The sequence below is a fragment of the Etheostoma cragini genome, chromosome 8, assembly GCF_013103735.1.
Source record: "Etheostoma cragini isolate CJK2018 chromosome 8, CSU_Ecrag_1.0, whole genome shotgun sequence".
NCBI classification, from domain to species: Eukaryota; Metazoa; Chordata; class Actinopteri; order Perciformes; family Percidae; genus Etheostoma; species Etheostoma cragini.
The window spans coordinates 16,164,007-16,191,516 of NC_048414.1; the positions used below are offsets into that span (position 1 = coordinate 16,164,007).

General features: G+C 39.9%; 1 protein-coding gene and 2 long non-coding RNA genes across 5 annotated transcripts in view; 2 read left to right on the forward strand and 1 right to left on the reverse strand.

Annotated features, from left to right (window-relative positions):
- The window catches only part of kcnq1.2 (potassium voltage-gated channel, KQT-like subfamily, member 1.2), a 189,486-nt gene that overhangs the window by 564 nt on the left and 161,412 nt on the right, over positions 1-27,510 (forward strand). For all 3 annotated transcript variants that reach the window (XM_034879092.1, XM_034879094.1, XM_034879093.1), the window contains exon 2: positions 1,607-2,280. In XM_034879092.1, coding sequence (XP_034734983.1) covers positions 1,781-2,280 — 500 coding nt within the window. In that variant the 5' untranslated portion in view covers positions 1,607-1,780. The remainder of the gene's footprint in view (positions 1-1,606; positions 2,281-27,510) is intronic.
- Positions 654-11,884, reverse strand: LOC117949081. Its single transcript, XR_004657616.1, has 3 exons — positions 11,736-11,884; positions 10,828-10,833; positions 654-663 (listed from the first exon to the last, which is right to left on the reverse strand). It is a non-coding gene; the product is annotated as an uncharacterized LOC117949081 (long non-coding RNA).
- On the forward strand, positions 7,740-27,392 carry LOC117949082. Its single transcript, XR_004657617.1, has 4 exons — positions 7,740-8,060; positions 16,133-16,136; positions 23,510-23,512; positions 27,380-27,392. It is a non-coding gene; the product is annotated as an uncharacterized LOC117949082 (long non-coding RNA).

A 27,510-nucleotide genomic window follows, 5' to 3' on the forward strand; every position in this document is an offset into this window, starting at 1 on the left:
TCCCCCAGCAGCCTATGTCTGACAGGTCATTGTGTGTCTCATGACATGATTGTATAGTTTTAAAGGTAGAAACTCTATCTACAGAGAGACAGCAGCGACTGTGCCTCCTGTCATCGGTTAATCCATCGTTGAGGACAGATATGGACAGGGGTGGCTGCCTCCAATTAGACCACATCTCTTGTCCCATCAGACTTTTTTCCGATCCTTTCAGGCAACATCCGGCCATCTATCACTCTACCTGGCTCGGTGTCTTTCCAGACAAGATACTGACCACCCTTTGATATGCCATTTACGTTACATACGTCATCATGAAGTAGAATTCGCTTTGCCTTGAGGTAAAGTGTTTTTGTCTAGGGGACAGCTGTCCAGACACAGTTACAGGTTAATTTGCAGACAATAGGAATTGGTATTACTACACACATTAAATTAGGATGTGTCCCTTCACACAATTCATATAAACAATCTGCTTACCTGTATCTACTATACATCTCCTGTTATTATAGTTTAGATTATTATACCTATTTTCAATGGTAAGTAGTGGAGAGAAAGATTTTTGTGACTGTCCACTAGAATTAGAATGCATCCTTAAATACTGTGCTTGACATTAAGATCGATGGGATTGGGACTGTAACAAAGAAAAAGGACACAAACGCGTAAGGCAAGCTGCAAAACAATTATTCACGTGGTTGCAAACTATTTATGGCTTTCATCAGTCCAAATCTTTTCTTCCTGTACATTGTTTAAGCTTCTGTTATGTGACGTGTAATTTTAGCCGTAGTGGCTTAAAGTCACTTGTTTTCTCGTACACACACTGTATTTTTTATAAATGCAGAGTGCATTTGCGTTTTAAATCCTCAGACAGCCGGCGGAAATGGACTTGCTTGGTGACCCGTTGCTGCCAAATTAACTTGTGTACGATTCTTTCCCAGGGTTATTAAGTGCATATTAAGCTTGTATTATCTTCATAAGCCACAATGTACTGTGCTACCCGTAAAACCCCCCTCCCAAATGACAATACCCTCTCTTGTGCTTCTCTTTTAAAACATGGAATACCAATGCCTGTTTACATTCTGTAGATACAGTATGTCTTAGAGCAAGAAGTAGGACTGTCAATGAAAAGTCCTAAACGACATCAGTCCTCTATAAGCACAACAGGTCTCTGATTCGGTTAAAAAGTAACATTCCGAGGGAAAACCTTTAGAATCTGGATTGCCAGATGCTATGTTTGAGGAAGAATAGTTTTCTTCTATGCTTGAATGCCATCTGTTACATTAGCAGATGTTTATAAAGTTGCTTAGAAGTACTTTCCTCTACATTTTCTGCATTTAAAGCTCATTCAAATAAAGATAGAAAACTCTTAAATGTTCTTATTGGCAGCCTTCACTCATTTGCTACAACATGAACATTATTATTAATACAATATATAAAATCTTTTTGGAAATAACAGTGTGCTGTGAAAAATAATGTTGTGGTGGTTGAGCAAACTAAGCTTTAGAGTGTTGTGTTTAACATCACAGATGCTACATTAACAAGGCCCTTGCTTAGAGGGCAAGGCTTACTTTTAGTTATACTGTATTTATGACTCATGTTACTTCCTTCACTGCAGGTATGGACACACATCCAGTGCAGCAGAGAGGGCTCTTGTCTGCAGCGGTTAGCTAGCTATGCCTAGCTAGGTGTCAGATCCTGCCGGACCCATCCCTTTGACCTGAATCTTGGTCATAACCTCCGGGACTTTCTGGGACTTTTAAGTCCTCCTTGGCCCTCTCTGGACTAGACGATGAGTGAAAGACGTGCACAGTCCTTTCACATGACGTGCCATGTTCAACGTGACTATGGCAGCAGGATGAGAAGCTCCTTTATAAGTTGCAGACCCAATGGATATGCCAGTGCGAGCCTCAGCCGAAGCCTGGAAAAGGAGATGGATGCCAACCCTGCCTCCTCCATTGGTACGGCAACTACTGGGTCCTCCCTGCGGGCTCCTGCGCCTAGCAGATGCCACTTCTATCCTGTTTCACAGGAACTAGACCCCACAACAATGAATAATGGATCTGGCATTCCCTGCTCTCCGCCAGCGGACACAAAGGACACCACGCTGCACACCTTACACAGCCAGCCCTCCATCATCGTTGGCCCTCCACCTCTCCCTCCTTCAAGCTGGCTGCACCATCATCAAAAGAATTTCCAGAGCCCCTACCTCAATACTAGCATGCAGGGGGATGTTTACAACTTCCTAGAGAGACCTGCTGGAATGAAATGCTTCCTTTACCACTTCCTCGTGTAAGTACCTGCCTGGTTCTGTGTATACTGATCTCACAACAGACTACAGGTCCGTTTGGCAGATGACCATAGAGGTTGACAAGCATGTGTTGGGTTAAAATTGGCTGAATTATAGTAAATAAACATTATTAGCAGCTCTCACCAAAAACCATCTCCCTGACCACAATGCAAAATTAACTCTGTAGTATTTCATTGAAAGAGAAACAACAGCCCTCATTAAATGTATCTAGCAAACTTTGGGAAACTAAATACTAACAACCCTCTATTACTCAACGTTTGAAAAACTTTAAAGCAACGCTATGTAACTTTTCACACTTCGGTCCCCCTACAAGTTGGAAGCGGGTTTGTCCCATTATGTCTGATTGGAACTACAGAACCGGTATAGATAACCAGTAGAGAGTCGCAATGCGAATGCAGAAGTGCTGTTCTTTGAACCACTTTGAACCAAGAGTTGATGAACCACTGAAATTGTTTGGGATTTTTAAATTATTTTGTTATAATTATTTGGTTATTTTAAGTTACAAAAAGTTCTCTAGTGTTGCTTTTATTCCAAGTGCTAAAAGCTGTTAATCGTTCAGTGAACCGACTAGTTTAGTGTCTGACTTCGGCCACACAGATCTATGTGGTGTCTCTTCATTAGCTCCAGTCTCTCTCTCGCTAATTACATCTATTGTTGTTCCTTCCCATAGTGGTTTTTAGTTCCCAGTAACAAAAGAGAGGTGTCTGCGGCCTGCTGACTGCGTGTGGTTGTTTTACGATAGCCCAGCAGAAGCAGGTCAGTGCGATCTGATCAACACCACCTTTGGCACTGATGAGCTTGGTCTATTTTGTTCTTGAATTAAAGAAAAGAGCAACCTCATGTATGAAACATGGAGCTTCCTTCTTGATGCTTCTATCCTGACCTGCCACGATAGCACACTGACCTACAGTTAGAACTGCTTACATTTCTTCTTTTTTCATTAACTGCAACTTAGTAACTCACTCTCCTCTCCTTTGTTTTCATTAATATGCTTGGACTGTAGTAAAGTTGGGTTGTTTTGGCACGGTGTAATAACTGGAAAAGACCATGCTGTAGAATTTGGTTTGCGTTTTAATGTCACACATATAAAATTTACTATGAACTGTATTGTGTCGCCAGTAGAAATTGTCTTATTGCGACCCCATGTTTCATTTTACCCCATTCAAATATCCTGGAAATAAATTAAAGATGTTTAAATAAATAGTGTAAATGAAAATACATGGAAAAAAACCTAGACTCTTTAAATAAATTGTATCCTATAAATGTGTTAATGACCAGCTAGTTCTTAATATCAAATATATTGAAAAGCAAAAGTTAATATATTTTAAATCTAGCGTGTGCTAGTTTAGACTTTAACTTAAATATGTTAGGCATATTATCATTTGTTCGTTTTATATTTATTGGTTTCCAATTCAATGAGTGAGTGTTTGCAATGAATATTATAATGATGGTAAGACACATTTGAATTAATGGGGGAAAACAATTCCCACTGTGGCCATTGTCAAGTTTACAAAGGGCACCTCCCTAATGTGTGACTAAAGGATCTTCTATGATCTCTGAAGTATCCCTTAATTTAGTCCCGTACATCATAGTAAGCCCTGAGCCCATGGATTTAGACTAAATTTGATGAAAAGTTTAATAATCATAACAGAAGTTCAATTGAAAGGCATCTACTGAACTACATTACTTACATTCAGCTGCATTGAGTCAAATAAACACTGTTTTTTCAGAAAACACGAGGTTAATTTGATGATTTTGTGGACGCTGGATCGTTCAGTGTTTGAAGGCATTATTTTGCTGTGCTGCTTCCTTTCTGCCAAAGTGGACTGTTTTTTGCTATTTAATTGTTGTTGTTGTTATGGTGTAGTTTGGGTACAGCGTAAGCACGCTCATACATCAGCATCCTAATCTTTCTGTTGCAAAATCACTGTGTACATGCATCTTTAAGTGTTGTCATTAATTGTCTGAAAGCACCCGCCATATACTATGCTGTGTCTAAGTAGACTTGGCCCCAGGACAGGTAAACCAGAGCACAATGCAGTTTGGAAATATGTGGCCCGAGGGCCAAATGACTGTCCTTAAGGTCACAATGTAATAGGAAGTAAAGTCAGTTTTATAGACAAACATAATAATAACAACAAACCTGTACTCTATAATTATGGCTAACCCCATAGTGAAGGTTTAAAAGGAACAGATTGTTACCAACTGTCAAGGTAAATGTTGACTGTAGGATAGCCTTTTACATACAGGAACACAACCGTTGTGGGCACATATGTGTGTATATAAATATAAATATATTTAAAGATGTGGGAATAAGTAGTGTAAATGAAACAAATAAAATACATACTGTATATACAGTATATATACAGTATATAAAGGATTTTTTATGATCTCTGAAGTATCCCACAAAACATCATAGTAAGCCTTTAGCCCATGGACATACCCAAGATTAGATTAAAATCTGAATGATAATAATAGAAGTGCAATTGAAATGCATCTATTAAACTAAATTACTTACATTCTGCTGCATTGAGTCAAATAAACACGTTGTATTTTCCGAATACGCTAGGTTAATTTGATGAGAGTATGGATGCTAGAATGTCTCCACAGAACATGTTGTCCATGAAATCATCTCTCAATGAAAATCAAACCAGCTATCAGGCTAACTGAAATAAAACTATGTGAAGATGTGGGGCTATTTTAATTCCGAAGGCCAAGGGAACTTTATCAGGATGCCCAGTATCCTTTATCCATGAAATAACTGGCCTTTAAACAATTTAAATCTGCCTGCCTCCATGGGAATTTAAAGGTGTGTATACTTGTGTCCCCTTTATTTTAAGGAAGAGCATTTGATTATTTACGATACTTTATTGAGTCACAAAACAATTGGGGTTCTTAAAGGTTGAATTTGTCGAATAAAGGTTAATGTGTTAAGTCCATATTTCTTTGCGTTATGTCATGAATGTGAAAAAGAACTGCTACCACCTCTGTCAGCTCCAGCCATTGAAAAGAATTAGGCGGAGAAATCATGCCAATTACCAAAGCTGGTCCGTCTGACGTCATGTTGCCTGAGCTTATTATGATTCATGAGCTTGCCCAGTTACGCCGGGTAAAGGATGCTGATAGCCAGGTTCTCATTGGCTAGCTGTTAGCCAATCAGAGTCAAGTAGCTTAGCTCGTTGAAGATTAATGAGAACTGGCACAAATCATGTATTCCTGTAGGTTTTCTATACTGCACTTGAACGGCTTGAAACAAGGTTACCAAGGCATTTTTTCCGCAAGAAAAGTCTGTGGTACAACTTAAGACATTACCTCAAAGTAATACTTGTAAGTATGTATGGCAGGGCAACTTTAAAGAGGTGCTATGCAGTTTTGGCCATTTCTCGCTTTTTCTTTTTATACAGCTTCAGAATAGATTTTTGCCAGCTCCTCTGTTTACTTGTGTCTGACTCCTCGCTTGGTCAATCTGCCGTTGCCTCTTTCTCTGTTCCTCCAACAATGCTTTCCTAAGTTTCTGTTACAAAACTCCATTGCTACCTTTCTAGCCGGTCCATGAATGGGTGTATGTGTGCAGTGCTGTGAAGCAATTTGTTACATCACGCTACACTTTCTGACGCTGAGTCCGGCAACTCGCCTGCTGAAAGTTGCGAGGGTGGTTTTTGTGAGGGTGGCGCTCATACGTGCTAGGGGGGGAGCAAGATGACCACCATTCAACGCCTAACAAAGTCTTACAATGACTCCAAAGCTGTTCAGTTAAGGTACATTAAGCTGAAAAAACGGCACAGTTCCCCTTTAAGGAATTAAGATCAATTTCCATCAAAAGATGATTTTTGTATTCCTCTTGTTAGTCAACTTTAGCATGGGTTATGGGTTTTTAAATTATGGATAAACTTAAAACTAACAAAACATCTCATGTTTGGAGCATGACTCAGCAGTTAGGCAGCTCTGACCAAGGAGTATAACCAGGAGGGGTTGGCATGCTGTCCCAGCAGTAATTGTGGCCATTGTTCTCCCCTCACAGAGAAGAGCAGGAAGCTGAGCCTGTGCTTCCTTTAATATTAAACCCTACTGAATGATCCCCGCTGACACTCTTTTAAGTAACTCTTACTTGTCAATGGCTATCACTGGTAATGATCTATTCTCCTGGCTTCTTTAGAGATTGACAAGGAAGAAGGGACACATAAAAGGCCAAATGCAGCACTCATAGCTCTAATAGGTCTGCTCTAAAAGGCCTGCTCTACATCAGAATGACACAGACAAACAGCATGCACAGGTGGCTGCTAAATTTATCACTGGCTTTATCATGTTAAAGCCAGGATTACATACGTTTCCACAACTGCCAGTAATCAGCACACACAAAAACAGCACATGCAGACACACACACGCACACACACGCACACACACACACACACACACACACACACACACACACACACACACACACACACACACAAAAAAAACAAACACACACACACACACACACACACACACACACAACACGCAAATGTAGTTAGATTGCAGAACGCAATGTAGGGAAATACACAAACATATTGGCTCAAATGTACTTATCAACACTCCATCTGGCTGTTTCAGAACATCTGTCCAATCAATAAGTAGCATAATGGGATCACACACAGTGCCATGGAGAGATATTTGACACTAATTAATTATTGCACAATATAAACATGTGCATTAAATGCGTTTATTAAGTAAATTTTAGGCGTTTATTATTAACTAAAATGACCTCAATATGCCATCACATAGTAAGGAAACATGCTATGTTGAAATACTAGGTTTTCTGACAACAATGCTAAAGCCATTATTTTCTCCTCTGAAATTTCTGTTCCGTGACGGAACTTCTGTTTGTGTTTCGGCCTGTGTGTTGTTATCAACTGCACAGTTTGACAGCCCCACCAGGTTGTCAGATATACCTGTAGAAACCAAACCCAGTGCACTATAGCTGTAACGTTAGTACAGTCATGGAAGCGGCAAACAAAAGTACGGGATCAACGGAAAAAGATCTACCTAAACCTAAAAACCTTGGCATGTTTCTAAAAAGTTGCATAAGCAGAGACGTAAAACCCGGGTAAATAGTGCAGATGTATTTGAAAGATGGAGATAGTTTAGAGACAAAAGTAATAGTATTACCTGGATTAAATATTGCACCTTTAATTCTTTTTATTTTTAAAGTTATTTGTTGTAGTTATGGCTGATGCTGGGGCAGGGCCATCACAGGAAAAAAGGATATTAAACAAAGAACAACCAAAAGCTTAACGGGAACTCTCGGTCGGGCTTTTAACAGATGGAGACAATTATCGGATTGTAAATAATTCAAAACCGACCCCAAATTGGCCCTCGGGTATGTAACATGTCTATTTCATTCATGCAATAAAATACATTGCGTGATGTTGTAGTCAGCAGCCTAGATTAAATTAATTCTCTCAATCAAAACATTGGATGGTAAACATGGACTTTTGATGACATTAGGAAGTTGCGTGGAATTATGGGACTTACAGTTTTTATCGTTAAACACCATCACCGCTTCTGGTCACTGTTGAATTTACCCGTTCAAGTTTATTCATGTTACGTTTAGTAACGTTTATTCATGTTATTCCAATAAAATAGCTGCAGTTTTACCAACATGATTACGTTTTTCTTGATTTGATTTGTATTGGTAACTGACCAGTTAGCTAGTGAGCCAGCAAGCAAACATTAGCCAACAGCTAAAACCACACTATCACAATATATTTCACATGTCAATGTTTGTTTTTAGAAATTTGAATGCAGAAATGTTAGATATTGTACCTTTGAATAGTTACAGACTTTATTTAGAGGTTGTTAGTGAGCATTCTCTCTTCTCTTGGTGTTGTAAAAAGCTGGCATACAGGCTGTAAAATAGCCTGGATGCCAGTCAAACTTAGCCCCGCCCACAACATTTGAGGTCAGGAACTTTGGTCTGGTCCGTTGCAGAACAACTGTGCTCAAACAAGAGCTGGTAGGACCAATCAAATTGTCAGGGCGGGTTATATACAACGAATGATATACAAATATTCAACAGTAACCTAATGAACGCGAGCAGACCCGCGGGATTGCGCCCACCCATGTCCTCGTGTAGCTGCAATAATGGATATAGCTAATGGTTGTAATTCACCATGTGTTCTATTAATACATTCATGGTATTATCTTATGACACATTTGACGGATGTGCCTGTATGTATGTATGCTGTAAAGCATACATACTGATACGGGGCTATCAGCTACATCCAGTTGAGGTCAGATGCATTTTTGGTTGAAACACGCCCCATAATCACAGCCTCGTAGAGCCGTATCAGACTCATTTTCTGACTAGAATTGGACGACAACATGCTACTAAAACATTGAATTAATAATATAAACACTTTCAAACAAAATGTATATATAATACATAATGCATATTAAATGTCACGTGTGTCAAACTGACAGAAACACAAACAAACAATACACGCACAAGTCAGAGTTGGTCAGAGTGGATAGAAATCCCTTGGACTCAGGACAGCATATTAGAACAGTTTCCCAAAAGAGTCTTATGCAATGGCGGCATGCAAACTCACCAGCACACAGACAACCTGGGGAAATGATCCCCTTCATGTTTGGGCCACTCCCTCTGAGTCTTTTACATAACCAAAGAGAATGAAAATAGATGTCCTGATGATTCCTAAATGACCTTCTCACTCAGACTGCAAACAAATTACAAACATAAATTTTGGTTTCTTACAACATGTTATGAGGCAGAAGTAAACATATACATTTAATTGGGACACAAAAGAAATTGAGCCCAAACAGTAGAAAAAAGAGAAATCAACTAAATATTCAAACAAAGCTTAATGTTTTTATTTGCAGTGATTGTAATCAAAATGGCAGGGTCATTTCTACTTTAACATTGCTATACCACGGCCAGTTTGCCGAGGAGGCAGCACCCGTTTATCCTCGTGAAAATGCTGCCGGCCAGATGTTGTCTTGAATACATGATTCTGTTGTGTGTTTTTACATCTGGACAGATTATTAAAATGGCTACATTGAATCCCCTCCGTCCATGTGGAAAGGTCAGAAAGGAAACCTCTTGTGGGATATCTGCTTACAAGAGATTACTGACTGAATGGAAGTCACATCCGTTTCTCAGAAGCAAGTTATGAATGCAGGGATTTATTGAGTAATGCCATTTTCTTTTTCTTTTGAAAGCTTTGGCTCCAAAATTTGTTTAACATGTTCAAGAATTAAAAAAGTGACACCTACTGCAATGTTGAAATGATAATACTTTGAGAAGGCTAGCTAGCAACTAAAAAGACACCAGTGAAATTCAGTTTTTTTCATTTCACTTTATGCATAAAAGGTGTAAACGAACAGTCATCACTTCCTGTTGTGCTTCACCAGGTAAGCAGCCCACAAAGCTTCTAAATTTAAAAAAATATGATTAATTTCTGTTAATATGCTGGCCTGATCCAGTTTAAAGTATAATTATATTACATATAAGATCAACAGCATGCACAATGTACAATTTAGTCTCTACTGTATGTGTTAAAGTCAAACCTCAAGATAAAGTATTGTTTCGCTCATTCCACTGTCTTGACAAAAAAAGTGTTTGTGTCAGCTCTAATGCCATCCTGCACATACTCATCAGTTATCAGCCTGCCAAAAGTATAAATTGTAAATACTATTTTGGCTAAAACCCAAAAATGTTTACACTACCGGTTACACTAAAGTTTGGGGTCCTTTAGATTTTTTTTTTAACAAGGGTAGCAGTTTTCAGATTACATTATGTCCTTACATAATTGTAAAAAGGTTCTCCAATGTTTTCTCAGTTAGTTTTTTAAAAGCATTTCAGACTAGTAAACAGAATGTAACTTTGGAACATTGGATGAATGGCTGCTGATCATTGGCAATGCACTTGTTTTAAATTGTTGATTATTAATTTTTTGGCCTGTGCCCATGGGTGATTCCAGGAGTTTTTATTTAAGGTGGCATTTTGCATGTTATTGGCTTAAAATTTGTGCTTGTTTATAAGTCAGATCTCTTTCATGTCTAGTCATGACTCAGTGCCTATGGGTGGATGCTGAATCAGAAGTTAGGCTAAAATTTTATATAATCAGAAATAGCAATGCTATGCTGGTGCAAACTTAGCAGTGTTGCAGCTAGGCCTGTCCCAAATACCAGTTTTGGTTCTTTGAAGCTTTGGGAATAATCAGCAAAAATTCAAAGCTTTAGTGGTGGCAGCCATTGTGGGGGACTGATCAAGACACAGGGCACGTTCAGATCAACAAAAGCGATCACCACAGTGTTGTGTGGCGGTGGGAGCGCCATTTAAATGGCTAACTTGTGTGACGCCTTTTGTGCTGTGTAACCACCTTGTGTAGCCCATGTAGACTTTGTAGTTTTCCGTCAGATCAGTTATAGGTCTTGACATTCCCAACCGCACTTCAAGGCAGCTTTATTTTACGGAGAAAGAAAAAGGAAAAGAGACGGCGAGACTGTGCTTTATTGTTACAGGAAACAGTCAGCTGTTACACATACTCCTGGGCAATTTCGTGCTTGTGTTTTGTATTTTACCCTAAAACCCTTTTTATGGATCCCACGTAACTTGTAGGCAAGTCCCGCCCTTCAAAGCAGGCTGATGGTTGGGGTTAGACATTGACCTCGAGGGGTTAAGGTTAGGATAGCCAATTGGTCAAGGGATAGGAACTGGACAAATTGGGTAACGTTTCCTAGTGTAAGCATGAACACCTTGCCAATAGTAGCGTGTGAATGTTATTGAAGGGCGGGTCTTGCCTAGAAGTTGTGTGGGTTCCATAATAACGCGGCAGCAATAGAGGCAGTGATGTTTCCTGTTTACTGTATGGATCTTTCCCACTGCCTTTCTTTCACACGGGTAATAAATCAACAAGTGGTAGTCCTCCCTGGAACTCTTCTGGTGCAAAGCCTAAGAGTAAATCATTTTCCTGGGAAATGGGAGGAAGACTAACGGGCAGGGCACAGCACCCTGAGTTTTGTGATCCGATTGGCAGGCCTGCATTATCATCAAGGCAGAGCACCTCTTCAACCCCTGTTCTTAGTAGGACACAGCCATGGACAAAAGGGAAAATTAGCAACAACATGCCTCCCCAACAACTTGGTTTGCAATTGGATAACAGATTTACTCCTCTGCTGCAGGATGCTGGACAGCCATCTGATGACCCGGATTGCGTCTCATCGTCACACAGCAGGGTAAAGACAGAGCAATTCAAAAAGTAAAAAGCTACAGGAAAAGCTTACAACTGGGAATCAAACCCTGATTTTGGGTGACTCTGCGGTAAATTTTTTGAAAAAGCAGTAAAAACACCAAAATACTTCCCAAAAGACATGGTGTCTGACTTGACCCAAAGACTACGGATATCCTGGAAGAACACCCAACTATGAAGAACACAATTGCAGAAACTGGACTTTATGGAACTGCTGAACACAGTCAGCTCCCTAAACGCGGAGGTGTCTATCAGTGGCCCTATACCGCCAGTGAGAAGAGGACCTAAGAGATTCCGCCAACTGTTGGCACTAAACAAATAGCTTTCAACTGAATGTACCATTCCATTCTCTGCAGTTCATTGACAATTTTAACATTTTCTGGGACCGCAGACATTTTTTTAAAGCAGATGGACTTTTCCTTAACATGCCAGGAGAAAAGCTGTTCACCTCTAACCTACTTTCTGCGCTATCTGTTCCCTCTGCCAAGGACACGAGACAAGAAGAATATAAACAAGAGGAAGACATAACAAAGTGCGGCAGTGATCCACCACGGACCACATGGGAGGCAACAGAGCAGAGACACAAAACCTTAACTCCCCTTTTCAGCCGTCCAACACCCCTCAAACCCTCTTCCCAACCCCGAACCCTTTAGGGATTCATCGCTGTCTCCACTCATCCTTTGTAATTCAAACTTAGTCAATTTAACATCCAATCCTTGTCAGCCTGTTCCAAAAAATGAAAACACACTAATAAGCTTTACTCAACTTCAGGTTTTTGGCAGGAAAATCAATTTCTATCAATGATTTTATTATTAATCACAATCTAGATTTTATGTTTTTAACTGAAACCTGATTAGACCATAATAACAGTGCTGCTGTTCTCAACAAGTCATCTCCCCCTAACTTCAGTTTTATGAGTGAGAATAGAACTAATAAGAAAGGAGGTGGAGTCGCCATTTTGTTTAATGACTATTTTTACTGTACGCAAATATGTTATGGAAATGTAGCTTCTTGTGAATATGTGACTCTTCAGCTAAGGTCCTCCCCTCAAACTATATTTCTAAACATCCACCGGCCACTTAAATATTGTGCAACCTTCACTGATGACTTCACTGAACTGCTGTTTACAATCTATATTAACTTTGATTGTGTAATCATTGCGGGTGATTTTAACATTCAAAGGGACCAAGAAGTGTGTTGTGTTTTTGAGAACTATGGACTGACTCAGCATGTGACAGAGCCCATGCACACTAAGGGGCAGACTCTGGACCTGAATGTCTCCAAGGGTCTAAATATTTCCAAGGTTGTGGTGACTGATGTTGCTTTCTCTGATCATTCCTGTGTTTTCTTTAACGGCACTATCTCTGTGCCCAAAAGTGTCCAAACAAAGTTAGACAGAAAACTGTGTATCACTGAAAACACCAGTGAAACATTTATTCAGCTTTTCTCCTCCACACCCGCCCTCTCTGGGCTCTCAGTGACTGAGCTTGTAGATAATTTCAACTGTAAAATTACAAATGTTATTGATGCCTTTGCTCCCACTAAGGTCCAAGTTGTCTCTGGTAAGAAAAGATCCCCATGGAGAAATGTCCTACTGGTGAGAACAGAAAAAAAGTGTGTGTTGAAAAGCTGATCGAAGGTGGCAAAAAAACAAATCTCCTGGTCCATTATAACACCTATAAAGAGAGACTTTGCATTGATAATTTGGAACTGAGGAATGCAAGGAGGTCCTTCTTTTCTGACATTATCGCTAGAAACAATAAAAAGTCCCATGCTTTGCTTGCTACTATTGATAAGTTAACAAACCCTCCGGTACCAGTAGCATCTGAACTTTTATCTACCAAGGCCTGCAATGACTTTGCCTTCTTCTTCAAAGACAAAATTCAGAAGATTAGACAAACAGTCAGTGCCTCCATATCAAATACAGGATATGTCGTGTCACAGTGTTCAAGCAAAACTAATTCCCTTATGACAGAATTTAATTCAATCAACCTTAAAAACCTGGAGGACATTATACAACATCTGAAAACCTCCTCTTGTTGCCTTGTTTTCAAAAATGTTTAGAATTGTTTGGCTTTTGATTTTCTAAAGATTGTGAACACATTTCTTCTTCTAGGAATCTGTCCACAGGCCCTGAAAACTGCAGTAATCAAGCCACTCTTAAAAAGGAACAACCTAGACACATCACTAATAAGCAACTATAGGCCAAGATCAAACCTTCGGTGTTTAACTAAAATCATTGAAAAAGCTTCTTTTTTTTAAACTGAACCATTTCTTGTCACTAAACACCAGTTTTGATACCTTTCAGTCGGGTTTCTGACCACACCACAGCACTGAGACGGCTCTTGTCAAAGTCTTTAATGACATAAACCTTAACACAGATAGTGGCAAAACTACAGTCTTAGTATTACTTGATCTCAGTGCTGTATTTGACACGGTCGACCATGACATATTACTAGACCGATCGGAAAACAGGATTGGCCTTTCTGGCTCAGTACTAAACTGGTTTGAATCCTACTTAAAGAATAGGGACTACTTTGTGTCCATAGGTAATTATGCATTTAAGCATAGAAATATGACGTGCAGGGTTCCTCAAGGCTCCTTTCTGGGGCCTCTTCTGTTGAACATCTACATGCTTCCACTGGCTCAGATTTTGGAAAACAAAAAAATAAGTTACCATAGTTATGCGGACAACACGCAAATTTACATAACCTTATTGCCAGGGACTATAGTCCAATACAAAAACTGACAACGTGCATCAAACTAAATAACGGCTGGATGTGCCAAAACTTTCTGAAATTAAATGAAGGAAAAACTAAGGTGGTTGTTTTTGGAGCAAAAAAGGAATGATTAAAATTCTGCCCTCAGCTTCAATTTTTTTTTCTTCATATTTTTTAACTGTTTTTATTTCTTAACTGATTTTGTGTAAAGCACTTTGAATTGCCCTGTTGCTGAAATGTGCTATACAAATAAAGCTGCCTTGCCTTGCCTTGCCTTCAAACAACAATGTTAAAAACAACTGACTAAACCAGAAATCTTGGTTTAGTCATGGACTCTGACCTGAATCTTACCAGCCACATTAGGACAATTACAAAGTCAGCTTATTATTAGCTTAACAATATATCGAGGGTTTAAGGACTTATGTGTCAACAGGATTTGGAAAAACTTGTCCATGCTTTCATCTTTAGGAGACTCTACTACTGTAACAGCGTCTTTACAAGTCTCCCTAAAAAATCTACCACAGACAGCTGCATCTGAATGCTGCTGCTTGAGTCCTCACTCAGACCAAGAGAGTGGATCACATCACTCCAGTTTTGAAGTCCTTACACTGGCTTCCTGTGCCTCAAATAATTGATTTCAAAGTACTTTTGCTATTTTATAAATCACTAAACGGTTTAGGGCCAAAATTCAATTCTGATCTGCTTCTACACTATGACCCCTGCAGACCTCTCAGGTTGTTTGGGACAGGTCTGATTTCTGTCCCCAGAGTCAGAACCAAACAGGGTGAAGCAGCATTCAGATTCTCTGCTCCTCATATCTGGAACAAACTTCAAGAAAACTGCAGATCCGCTGCTACTCTGTTCTTTTAAATCAAGGCTAAAGACCCTTCTTTTTTATGTTGCCTTTCTTTAAATGGCTGTTAATTTATTTAATGTTTTTATTTCTTATACTGCACTGTAACTTTTATTCTTGTTTCATCTATCAAAAAACGAGTATCCAAATAGTCAAATATTAGGATCCAGCTGCATAGGCATAGCACTATCATCTTATTTTAAAACAACATTTTAAGTGTAAAAGTAATTTTTAGTAAACATTTTATGCAAACTTGACAGGTTAGGGTTTAAAGGAAAGTTGAGAAGAACAGATGTGATTTATGATTTATTGAAAAAAAAAAGTGTTAGCTAAAATATTCTGGGAAAGTTCATCAATGCCAGATTACAGAGTCTAGCTTTGAAAGTGTGTGTGACTTTGGTTTTCTCCTGACTATACGGTAATTTTTCTATTGTGCGACAGAAGTGTAGCAGAAAGAAGTAGAGATGAGTTTAGATGTTAGTCAAACTTGTGCAAGAGAGAGCGTCATTTGGCAGATGGAATCCAATAAAGTTAACTAAAATCATTACTAAGGAACTCTGCCAACATATCAAGAATTGATTGAGAATGTTAATCATATGTAAGGATGGAGAACAACAAGTGAGAGCAATCCGGATGAGTAAAGTAGATGACAAGAAAGGGCAGTGTTCTATGATTAAAAGCAAAACGTTGGTCCAGGGATTGGTGACAGGGATTCCGATAAGATTACCAGATGATGCAACATCATGACTTTGTGAAAACATACATGTTGACTTTCTTAAGAAAAGTGGCCTTTTTACCTGTATGCATTTTGAGCGTGTATCCGTGTGTATGTCTTTGCTCTATGCAGCGAACGTAAACACACTTGCCACTAGCTGTGTTATTGCCACTATATTAATGTTATCGCGTGCGTAAAGAAAGCAACAGTTAAGTTTAGGAAATTTGACACATGGTTGGGGTAAGGAAATGGAGAACAGGGTTGGCTTTAGTAAAAAAGAAACCAACTGATGAGTTCAGTAAATGTGACATGAGGTGTCACATCAGAGGTAATATCAAAGGGAATATAATGATTGCAAAAATAAGTGAGGTCAGACATCTGAAAGCAAACCAGAATGGGATTAAAACAAATGGTCTGTAAACAGTTCTGATAATCTGTGATGATAAGGATAAGGTGTTCACAGGATATTTGTGCTATGATTTGAGGCCGAATTGTGGAGGGAAACATAGTTCAGCAACCAGGGAATTAGCTATGCTGAGGCAGCAAAAAAGGTTTCAGGAGACAAGTAGGTCACAAGGCAAAATGAAATTAAGAAAATTGAACAGATGTGATAAGATGAAAGAGGAAACATAGATTGTGAGTAAAAATGATTTTGTTCCGTTTATGGCACAGATAATCAACTGTTTAGCACAGATAAATGCTAGAAATGAAAGGATCAAAATAGTTGTTAAAACAGCAGAAAAGTATATTGATGTGACAGGGCTTCACTGGGAAATGGTTAAAGATATTCTTAATAACGATGTCCAAGTTTTTCAGGCATGGGCTGGATCTTCCTAATGGTGTTAATTGAACTTCAGTGGAGTACAAGATTGTCTATAACAAACACCATGTTCAAGCATAGGAATGCTCATAAGTGTACATGGTACCAGACCACCCTAGGTTGAAGGTCAGTGATCGATTTTTTAAAATCGTTTCATCTGATCTGAGGCCATATGATTTAGACACTTGGGTGAAGAGAGGGACGGAGCTGTCAACAGATCACGATGTGATGGTGAGTTGGGTCAGGGGATGGGGGAAGACTCTGGACAGACCTGGTAAGCTGAAACGTTAGTGCTGGTTAATTGGGAACGTCTGGAGGAGGCCCCTGTGCGACAGACTTTCAACTCACACCCCCGGTGGAGCTTTTCATGCATCCCTGTGGAGGCTGGGGGAATTGAACCAGAGTGGACAATGTTCAAAGTTTCCAGTTCAGTGTTCCAGGCACGTCCAGCTGGGAGGAGGCCTCGGGGAAGACCCAGGACTAGGTGGAAGGATTATATCTCCAACCTGTCCTGGGAAGGCCTTGGGATCCCCCAATCAGAGTTGGTTAATGTGGCTCAGGAAAGGGAAGTTTGGGGTCCCCTGCTGGAGCTGCTGCTCCCGCGACCCGATACAGGATAAGCGGACGAAGATGGATGGATGGAAGGAATACAAGAAGCTTAATAGCGAATGGTCAAGAGTTCAAGAAGTTTATAAATAATATGGAAGAGAAACCTAACGTGCTTTGTATACAAGAGACATGGCTAAAACTACAGTTGGATTTTGTTATAAAGGGATGCACTGCAGTAAGAAAAGAGGGAAACTGGAAGAGGGGGAGGAGTTGCAACATTAATACTGACTGGAATGAGTTACAGAGTTGTGTATGTGAGCACAGGTCATAAAAGCAATTGGGACCAAAATATGGCCAGAAAAAGGCCCTATTGGTATAACCAATTATTGTAATCCATGTGGATAATTAAGTCAAGATATTTTAGAGGATGTTGGGGGCTCTTTGCAAGATAGGGTAGTATGTTGCAGGGACTTTAATCCTCATCTCACTGTGGGCTATTAATAGAACAGATGAAAATGCAGATTAGAGCTGGGCAATATATCAATATTGTATCGATATTGTGATATAAGACTGGAAATCGTTTTAGATTTTGGATATCGTAATATGGCACAAGTGTTGTCTTTTCCTGGTGTTAAAGGCTGCATTGCAGTAAAGTGATGTGATTTTCTGAACTCACCTATTTTAAAACCAGGAAAGGAGCCCTCAGATCCATCTTGTTAAAGACCCATTTTCTTAATGTCACATTTATGTAAAATCATAGACAGAATGGTTACTGAAAGGTTAACATATTTCCTAGAAAGTAAAGCTCTTATTTCTCCATATCAAAGTGGGTTCTGTAATGGTCAAAATACAAATTCAGTGTTGTGCTTGGAATCAGGAATTAGGAAAGTGCAGGCCAATAAGGAAGCTGTGATTGCTGTATTCTTTGATGTGGAAAAGGTATATGACATGCTCTGGAAAAAAAGGACTACTTATCAAATTAAAATCTTTGGGAATTGGTGGTAGAGCATATAATTGGGTTTTGGATTTTTTAATTTAGAGAAACAAGTTAGAGTAGGTGATGAATACTCTAGTTTTTATGTGGTGGAGAATGGTAGACTGCAGGGGGTTTCAACATTTTGATAAACAATTAAGAAAAGGCCATTTATCATTATACACTTATGAGTTGATGACAGTTTTACTGGCATTACAGTGGCTAGAGAAGAAGGGTTTACCCAAAACTATTATTGCATCTGACAGTTTTTCAGCACTTTCTAGCATGCACAACAACATGTAGAACAGATTTCAATAAAATATTTATTATATTGTACAGAATGCAAATTAATGATATATTTACAAGGTTCATTTTGATTCCTGCCGATGCTGGTGTGGTGGGAAATGAGCAAGTGGATATTCTGGCCAACACTTAAGATACCTACAGGTCGCAGTGAGCAAAGCGGAAGTTAAATAATTCCTCAGGATGTATGCTCAAACAACAGAGCAGGAGTATTGGAACATTAGTGAAACAGGAAGGTGTAATTACAATATATTATTCAAAGACGTGTTGATGGTGGGAGGAAGGTGGTCTTTAAACGTAAGGAAGGAAATATCATTATTCATCCCAGAATTGGCCATAGAGGTCTTAATTATTTATTGCATAAACTAGGCAACATTCTAATGGAAAATGCACATACTGTTACCAGCCAGAAACTGTTGAACACATTCTAATTCATTGCAAGAACTGCAAAACCCAGAGAGAACACCGTTTTTCAGACACTTTGTAATGCAGACCACCACATCATTTCACTGTTCGAACTTTTGGGGAAAATAGCCAACAAGGTATATCACTATATTATTACATTTCTAAAAGAAATTGATTTAGTAAGGTTATATTTTTTGCTGCATTTATCACTCCTTTACACCCCAGTCCAGTTGATGGCAGTATTGCACCTCTAAGGTGGTTATCCAACTGCTAATAACCAAAACAAAGAATGAGAAGGTTGTGGCAGTAAATGGCTGTGGCTGAGAAGCAAGTGAGTGAATTGGGTAAATGTTTGTAGATGTAGGATTTAACATTTAATAGTTATATTTCCTTAAGATGTTATCAAGATAGCTTGATGGGGTAAGCTGGTGCTAGCACTGAAAACTATAGATGGATTGTGAAAATAGGCTTTTCTAGCAAAATCTAATCTTTGTTTGTCCTGAATGTGAGCTTGTGGACTTGTGTACGGATGGAATCTTTACCCAAACTTTACAACAATTTAAACACAACCAGCCCATGTTGACCCAGAAGCTAAAAGTGTATAATTAGCATGCTAGTGCCACTTTTAGTTGACTGACTGTGTGTGTTTTTAAAAGTCAAAGTCAAAGTCTGCTTTATTGTCAATTTCTTCAAATGTCAATTACATACAAATAAATCAAAATTACGTTTCCCTCTATCCCACGGTGAAGACAAGACATTTTTAACCAATTAGGTCCACAGACAAACATAACATTCAAGTAAAAAATATAAAAAGGAAAAATAAGAAGACATATACAATGAGGAAAATAAAAGCAGCAAAAATGTGAGTTAAAAATGTGGAATTATTCATACAGTCGACAGGTCAATGTAATGCAAAAGTCAGGCGGTAGCATAGTGGTGCCAGTTATGTAGAGCAGCAACAATGTGTTCCGAAGTGTTTTCAGGACAACAACAACAAGTTTGCAAAGTGTGCAAGTGTGCAAGTGGAGTAGTGCAAGTGGAGTGGTGCAAGGCAGCCATCTTGGGTCCAAAGTCCAGGATGTTTATGTAACTGAGGGTAGGGGGGGGGAGGGGGGAGAGAGAGTTCAGCATCCTAACAGCCTGGTGTATGAAGCTGTTGGTGAGTCTGGTGGTGCGGGAGCACAGGCTACTGTACCTCTTCCAAGTGGGCAGTTGATCATTCAAATTGTGAGCGGGGTGACTTGCATCACTATTGTGGTCGCCTTATGCGTGAGGTGGGAGGTGTAAATGTCCTTCAGGGAGGGGAGTGAAGCCCCAATAAACCTTCCAGCTGTGTTCACTATGCGCTGCAGGGCTTTCCTGTTGTATTCAGTGCAGCTTCCGCCCCACACAGCAATACAGCTGGAGAGGATGCTCTCAATGGTGCCTCGATAGAATGTGGTCATGATGGCTGGTGGAGCACTTACTCGCCTGAGTTTCCGCAGGAAGTACAGGCGGCGCTGAGCTTTTTTCGCCAGTGATGCAGTGTTGGTGGTCCAGGAGAGGTCTTCACTGATGTGCACCCCCAGAAATTTGGTGCTGCTCACTCTCTCCACCACAGCACTGTCGATGGTCAGTGGCAGGTGTTGGATGTGACCTCTCCGAAAGTCAACAACAATCTCCTTAGTCTTGCTGAGATTCAGCAAGAAGTTGTTGTCCCTGCACCACGTGGTCAGAAGGTCGACCTCCAACCTTTATTGAGTCTCGTCGCCCTTGGTGATGAGACCCACCAGAGTTGTGTCGTCAGCAAATTTCACCATGTGGTTGTTGCTGTAGGTTGCAGTGCAGTCATGCGTCAACAGGGTGAAGAGCAGCGGGCTGAGCACGCAGCCTTGAGGGGCTCCCGTGCTCAGTGTGATGCTGCTTGAGATATTATTTCCAACCCGTACTACTTGAGGCCTCTGACAGAGGAAGTCCAGTAGCCAGTTGCAGAGGTAGGTGCTGAGTCCCAGTTTGTCAAGTTTACAGATGAGTTGTTGAGGTATTAGGGTGTTGAATGCAGAACTGAAGTCTATAAACAGCAATCTCACATATGAGTCTCTTTTTTTCCAGGTGGGTGAGGGCTGGGTGGAGGGTCGAGCAGATTGCATACTCTGTGGACCGTTTGGCTCGGTATGCAAACTGGAAGGGGTCCAGGGTGGGGGGGAGAATGGATTTGATGTGTGACATGACAAGCCGCTCAAAGCACTTCATGATGATGGGTGTCAGTGCCACGGGGCGGTAGTCATTGAAGCAGGATGGAACCGTTTTCTTCGGGACAGGTATGATGGTGGCAGCTTTGAAGCATGCTTTGCATGTTTTGCATACTCTATACTGTATATTAATGCATATGCATCTACTATGCAAGTGTAAACATGTCCCATTCTTGTCATCCACACATTTTGAGATCCCATTGTTCCTTCTTTCAGTATTTAGTTGATTATATTGCCTTAGTGTCACAGTTGATAGAGAAGAGGGTTCTGGTGTGGCTCAATGCTGTTCTTATTTTAGTGAAGCTGGACAGATCTGCAGTCAGTAATACTCGCTAAAGCCCCAGCTGTTTTGTTTTAATCAGATTCCAGGGGTTTTGGACTGGCTAAATAAGGTTGGCGAATGTTTGCGAGTGTGCCGGTCCTGTCAACAGCAAACTGCTCCCCTTGGTGTCAGTGGGGAAAGCTTTAGGATATGGCATTAGTAAGTTGCTCCATCTAGCTACTATCTTCACACAGCCTGACTAAATGCCAAGCGGAAACCATCCAGTGCTGTAAAATGAAACAAATGTGAAAGTGCCAAGAATTGCAGTTTATTGAGTGGCCACTTGAGACTGTTCCCAAAACGGAGTTAGTCCCCATATAACACAATGTAAAAATGTATAACTTTGCAACAAAGTAAAACATGTTGTCAGCCTGGTTCAGAAAAGTTCTGGATAATTCTGCTTTGAGTGACAGTTGGGTTTCCAGCACAGGAGGCGAGTACAGACTGTAGGCGTCATTCAGCCCACTTCAGCCCCATACATGCCCTACCTCTTTGCCCATTTTTGGATTAGCCGACGCAAGCACTGCCAAGACAGTGACAGCTGCCCACTCTGAGCTTCATTTTGGCTCTTCAGAAAACTATGGGTGACGTCACGGTGACTACATCCATGTTTTATACTGTCTTTGCTAAATGCACAACCTTCAAACATTGCAGAGGTTGGGTGTGTTTTGCATTGTTTTGTTAAATCTTGGGAACCTTTTACATGTCAATAAAAATGGGTGACAAACTTGAGGCCATGAAAACTTCAATTACTACAGATTTTGTTTGCATGTTATACTTTTACAAAGTACTTCCTAACTTGATTAGAACAGTGCTTTAGACTAGTTTTTTATTAGTAAACTCTAGAACTATACTAATACTCACTATACTTAAAAAAAACATGATATTCATGTCCCATTTGCATCAATGAATACTACAGTCTAATCTACATTCCAACTGTACTTTACCGTGTGAATTTGTTGTGGCAGAAAAGTTTGTACAGGTTTGGAACAGCTATTTTTAATTGCCAGCATGAACAGTTGTCAACCGACAGCAACATTGTACAACAGACTGAGACAACTGAGAAATGTCACTGAAATGAAATCAAAGAAGCTCAAGAATTTTGATACCATTGCTGGCAGTATGTGTAGTCCCGTGGATATTGCATTGCACTGCTGTACCTCCAAAACCATAGTCCCATGCGATGAATGAAATTAGATTACATGATTTTTTCAATTAAATACATGCCCATTACATCATGTTTATGGTTACACTAATATGATGCTCTCATTTCAACACAGGAAATTGGTATTGAGTTGACTTTACCTGCCCTCATCTCAACGTGCACTGTCTTGTCTCTTTTCTTCCAAAAGGCTGTCAATGCCACTGCCCGGTAACAACATAGTATACCACACATAATCACTGACTGATGATACTACATTAGCCAGTTAATGATACTACAATTCAACATGGTAACAAACACAAACAAAGTGGTTGGCCAAACTACTCATGCAAACATACAGGGAGTTTGAACATGTATTTTGTTTTAAAAAAGTATTGCAATAACAATCTTACTTGCGATAAACAGATATTAAAGTACTCAGTTTTCCCTTTCTGCTGCTTTCAGTATTTTGCTTAAATACAACAAATTGATTGTTGAATTTAAAACAAATGAAAGAAAATTATGTCTAACATTCTATTATTGAACAAATTGAACATTGAAAATAAAAGGCACTACTAAAAAAGAATGACAGTTACATTTTATAATTATTTTCTTTCAACCAACACAAATGAGTGTCTTTTGCATTTTGTCGCAGCCTTTCGTGATATGTTTATTACGCCCATTGATTGTCTGTCCCATATGTCAAAGACACTACACCAAAGACATGTCCAGTTATGAAATCTCACTGGCCTCTCCAGATCCCACTCCAGCATCCCACGATTTTAGTGTTGGATGCTGGACTATCACAGCACCATAAGACATGCTGTTTACTGTTGTGGAGGCCAAAGAAGACCAAACCAAAATAATATCCTCAGTGTCACTGCGGGTTTAGACTCTGTGCCTAACCTTCACCTCAATGGATATGAGCCTGTACCAAATCTGAGGTGATAATGTCACCTCAGCTCACCATCTTGTTGATTCCTTATGGATCCAGATTTACACTCACAACATTATGCTCCAATGCATTTGCAATTTGCTTTCATTTTTGCAGACATGACAATCACTCACCTTTCGGCGACATTCGCCGTATTGAAACCAAAATGAGTGACTGACGTTTGTTATAAAAAAAAATGGGGGGGTACAAGAGATTCAGTGTACTGTGAACAGGTGCAAGTGCTAGACTGGAACGCGAGTTAGTGGAAATATTAGCGCGAAAGGCCTTGCATCACCAGTTTCTTTCTTTGGGAAGATAGGGGAATACCATTACCTGATTGGCTTACAAGCAGTTCGCTTTGCGCGTGCTGACCAGAGCGTGCACACCAAGGGGTGCAGCTAGACCATCAGAAGCTGAAAGCACGCCTGCCCCGGCGATTTAGCTAGCTACCTGAGTGAATTTGGTGAGTGATGGTTTTAATGATTTTAATATTTTCTGGTATATTTAAGTTACCCAGGAGCTCTGTTGACATATGCTTAGCTAACGTTAGCTATAGCTTGATGAATTAAATCATTGAACACAGCAGGAGGGGACGCAACGTTAGCCAGCTAGCTAAAGTTCTGGGGCGAAATTGTTAACTAACGCTACCGTTAACGTTAGCCTAATATTAGCTAGATATTGTTATTAAAGTTAGCAGTTAGCAGAGATGGGAAGTAAGCAAGTACAAATACTTTGTTACTGTACTTGATTCTTCCAATATTTTTACTTTACTATTTTTTGTGGCAATTCTTCTTACTTTTACTGCTTACAAGTTACATGTAAACACAAAATTCGGTACTTTCTACTCCTTACATTTTCAACAATTGGCTAGTTACTTTAGTTTTGTACAAGAGCTCGTCATGTTGAGACATGTCTTTGAGAACTGTAAGTCGTACAACTTATGTTGTCAGTGGTTGCGCCCTTACCTTTACTGTAAATGTTAGACCCAGTGACAGGCTGGCGTGAAATGGCTTGCATAATACTTAGTAAGGAGGTCAAAATATTTTTGTCTCATGGTTGAAGTTAAGTTTCTCCAGCTCTCCTCAGGTTGGCAAAAAATGCATCTCAAATGCATCAGATTAATGCTTTAAAATATGGATTATTTAAAATGTTCTCCTGGGGGAGCATGGACCCGGACCCCCATAGAGGGCTAATATCCTTCTCACCTTTTTCACCACTGACCCGTTTTCATGTCTGTTTTGTCTTAATCTCAATTCAAGACAGGGAGTGGGGGGCGTGTGCGTGCCTATATTGAGCGGTAATCCTCACTGCCCCGTGTGTGTGTGTGTGTGTGTGTGTGTGTGTGTGTGTGTGTGTGTGTGATTGTTGAGCAGTAATCCTCTCTGTCCCATCTGCCCAATATATCAATGTCTGTGAGTAAGGGGAATCCTGCATCAGGAGTCTTCCCTCCATCACCCCACGTTGTCTTAATGCTCATTGGACAACCTGAGAGACCAGGAATGAGCTAGTGAATTAGAAAACCACTTCTACCTCTTTCTTAATTTGATCTGGATCATATGGGTGTCCAGTGTAAAGGTGTGAATCACATGGATGTCTGATAAACTTTTCTTATAGTAAAAATATAAATTTAACTTATAACTGTGTAGTGGTCTCGGAGCAGCCTTTGTAAGTATTTCCTTTGTGTGGGAGTATGTGCATTATTTTGTATGATTCATTAATAATGATAAACAACAGACACTTACATAACCCTTCCAGCAAATGGCATGTAATCCAGCTTGCAGTACACAGCATCATATGTAATGCACTTATTGCTGTGTTTTTAAAATTAGCTCGATCATGATGGGGCATAAAAACACGCGCATAGTATCGTCATGTAAAAGCACTCAAAAGGTTTGTTCTAAGGATTATTTATGGGATGGTGAAAATACTTAATCCATGTAGAGTCAGGAGTGACCAAGCAAAGCCCCTCATGAACCTTTTAAAACATTTAGAATAAATAACTGAACAGTGCAGTGCTTTAAGAAGAAAATGCTAAACTAAGTAGGAAAACATCTTAAGTGCAAAATTATTGTAATCACTATGATGTATTTTCACAAAACCAACTTGGCCTTTGTGAAAATTGAAGGGGCACTTTTTTTTTACATTTAAAAAAAAGAAAAAAGAAATAAATCGAGAAATAATTGGCAGTTGAATTAATAATAAAAACTTTTCTCTTCCTCTACCACTTCTTTCCTCTTTGCCTTCACTCTCAATTCAATCCTGTTGTTCCCTCTATGCACCTCTGCTTCCTCTACTTTCATTAAGGTGTGCTGGTAGTGGATGTTCAACTCACAAGGCTATATTTGTAGACTATGTATATACACCGACAGATGGACAGTCTCGTCGAAATTTTTCACTGTTGCTAGGAGACGTGGAAACCTGTCAGCTGTTAATACAAGCAGATTGACGACAAAAAGAAAAGCAGTGACAAAGTACCTCAACGTTGTTGTGGCTAGTTCTTTTATTTTGTTGTATAAATTTACATTTGCATGCATCGCTCAATGTTAAACAGAAAAATGTACTCAATTGGGTGTTTTAAAAATCACTGGTGTAAAATCACTGGTGAGGAACAGAAAATTCCGTCTTTTCTGCTGCAGACTCCATTCTGTGTAACATCTTGCAACCTCCCCTTTTTTAGTCTCATTAGCCAAAACCAACAGAACGTTATGAATACTCACATGAACATAGGACTACTCTTTCATGCCCTCTTCCATCTCTCAACTAAACTCTATGAGGATAAAAATCCATCCATTCATCCATCCATTCAGGGTGGGAAGTTAGCACCGCCACCAGCCAATGGCGGGTACTCTTTCAAAGTGGCGGGTGACTGTGCCTTGTATACCAGCCACAGTGGGGGGTGGAGTGGTTTTGGAGTTTTGGAGTGGTTTTATCCGTCTGATATTTTTCTTGGTCTTCCAGATCTTGCTTTAACTTCCACTGTTCCTGATGACTGCCATTTCTTAATTACATTCCAAACAGAGGATATTGGCATCTGAAAACGCTTTGCTATCTTCTCATAGCTTTCTCCTGCTTGTGAACGTCAACTATTTTTAGTTTCAGTTTTCTAGACAACTGCTTAGAAGAAGCCATGGTGCTGATTGTTGGGGCGAGGTCAGATGAGTCCGGGGATTTAAAACCTTAAGATTGATCAACTGGCCTTTCCATATGATTGAGAACAATCCATGACACTGTCAGGTCTCAGCCTTTTTTAGTTTTCTGTTTTTTTGAAAGTGTAAATGATGGAAATAAAATCTAACTTTTTGTGACATATTATACGAATGCCTAAAGTGTCATTTAAGGCCTTTTGGAGATTTTTCCATCTTTTCTTGGCTTCTTCATGCACATTAATACACATTTTACCTGGGGGCCTAAACTTTCAAGCCACACTGTAATTTCTCCACGTAGGTCTCCTCCCAGCTGGACTTGACCGAACGACCTGAGCTGCCTTCTTTTGACTGAAAGAGCAGCAGCTCTACTCCTAGTTCCTCACGGATGGCTGAGTTTTCAGGCTCAGCTCTCCAAGCAGCATACTCCAAGACCTCCTCCTGGATCTTTGCAAGAGTGAAGTGCTGGTTCGTTGTTCCACGGCCAGGACAGAATTGGCATTGTTTCTCTTCAATCTGAGTTCCTCCTATCGGCTGAATCCTCCTTTCCAACACATTGGAGTATACTTAACCAGGGTGGCTGAGAAGTGGGATATCCCAGCAGTGCCTCTACCATAGAGGGCATGTTAGTTGGATTCAGCAGTTCCTTAAAGTGCTACGTCTACTGCCCGATTACCTTCTCAGCTGAGGTCAACAGCGTCCCATACTTACTGTACACAGCTTGGATGGTTTCCTTTTTTTTCCCTTCTTAATTGGCAGGCTGTTTTCCAGAAGCACCTTGGTGCCGACTGACAGTCCTTTTCCATGACTTCTCAGAACTTCTACCACACCAACTGCTTTGCCTCTATTAC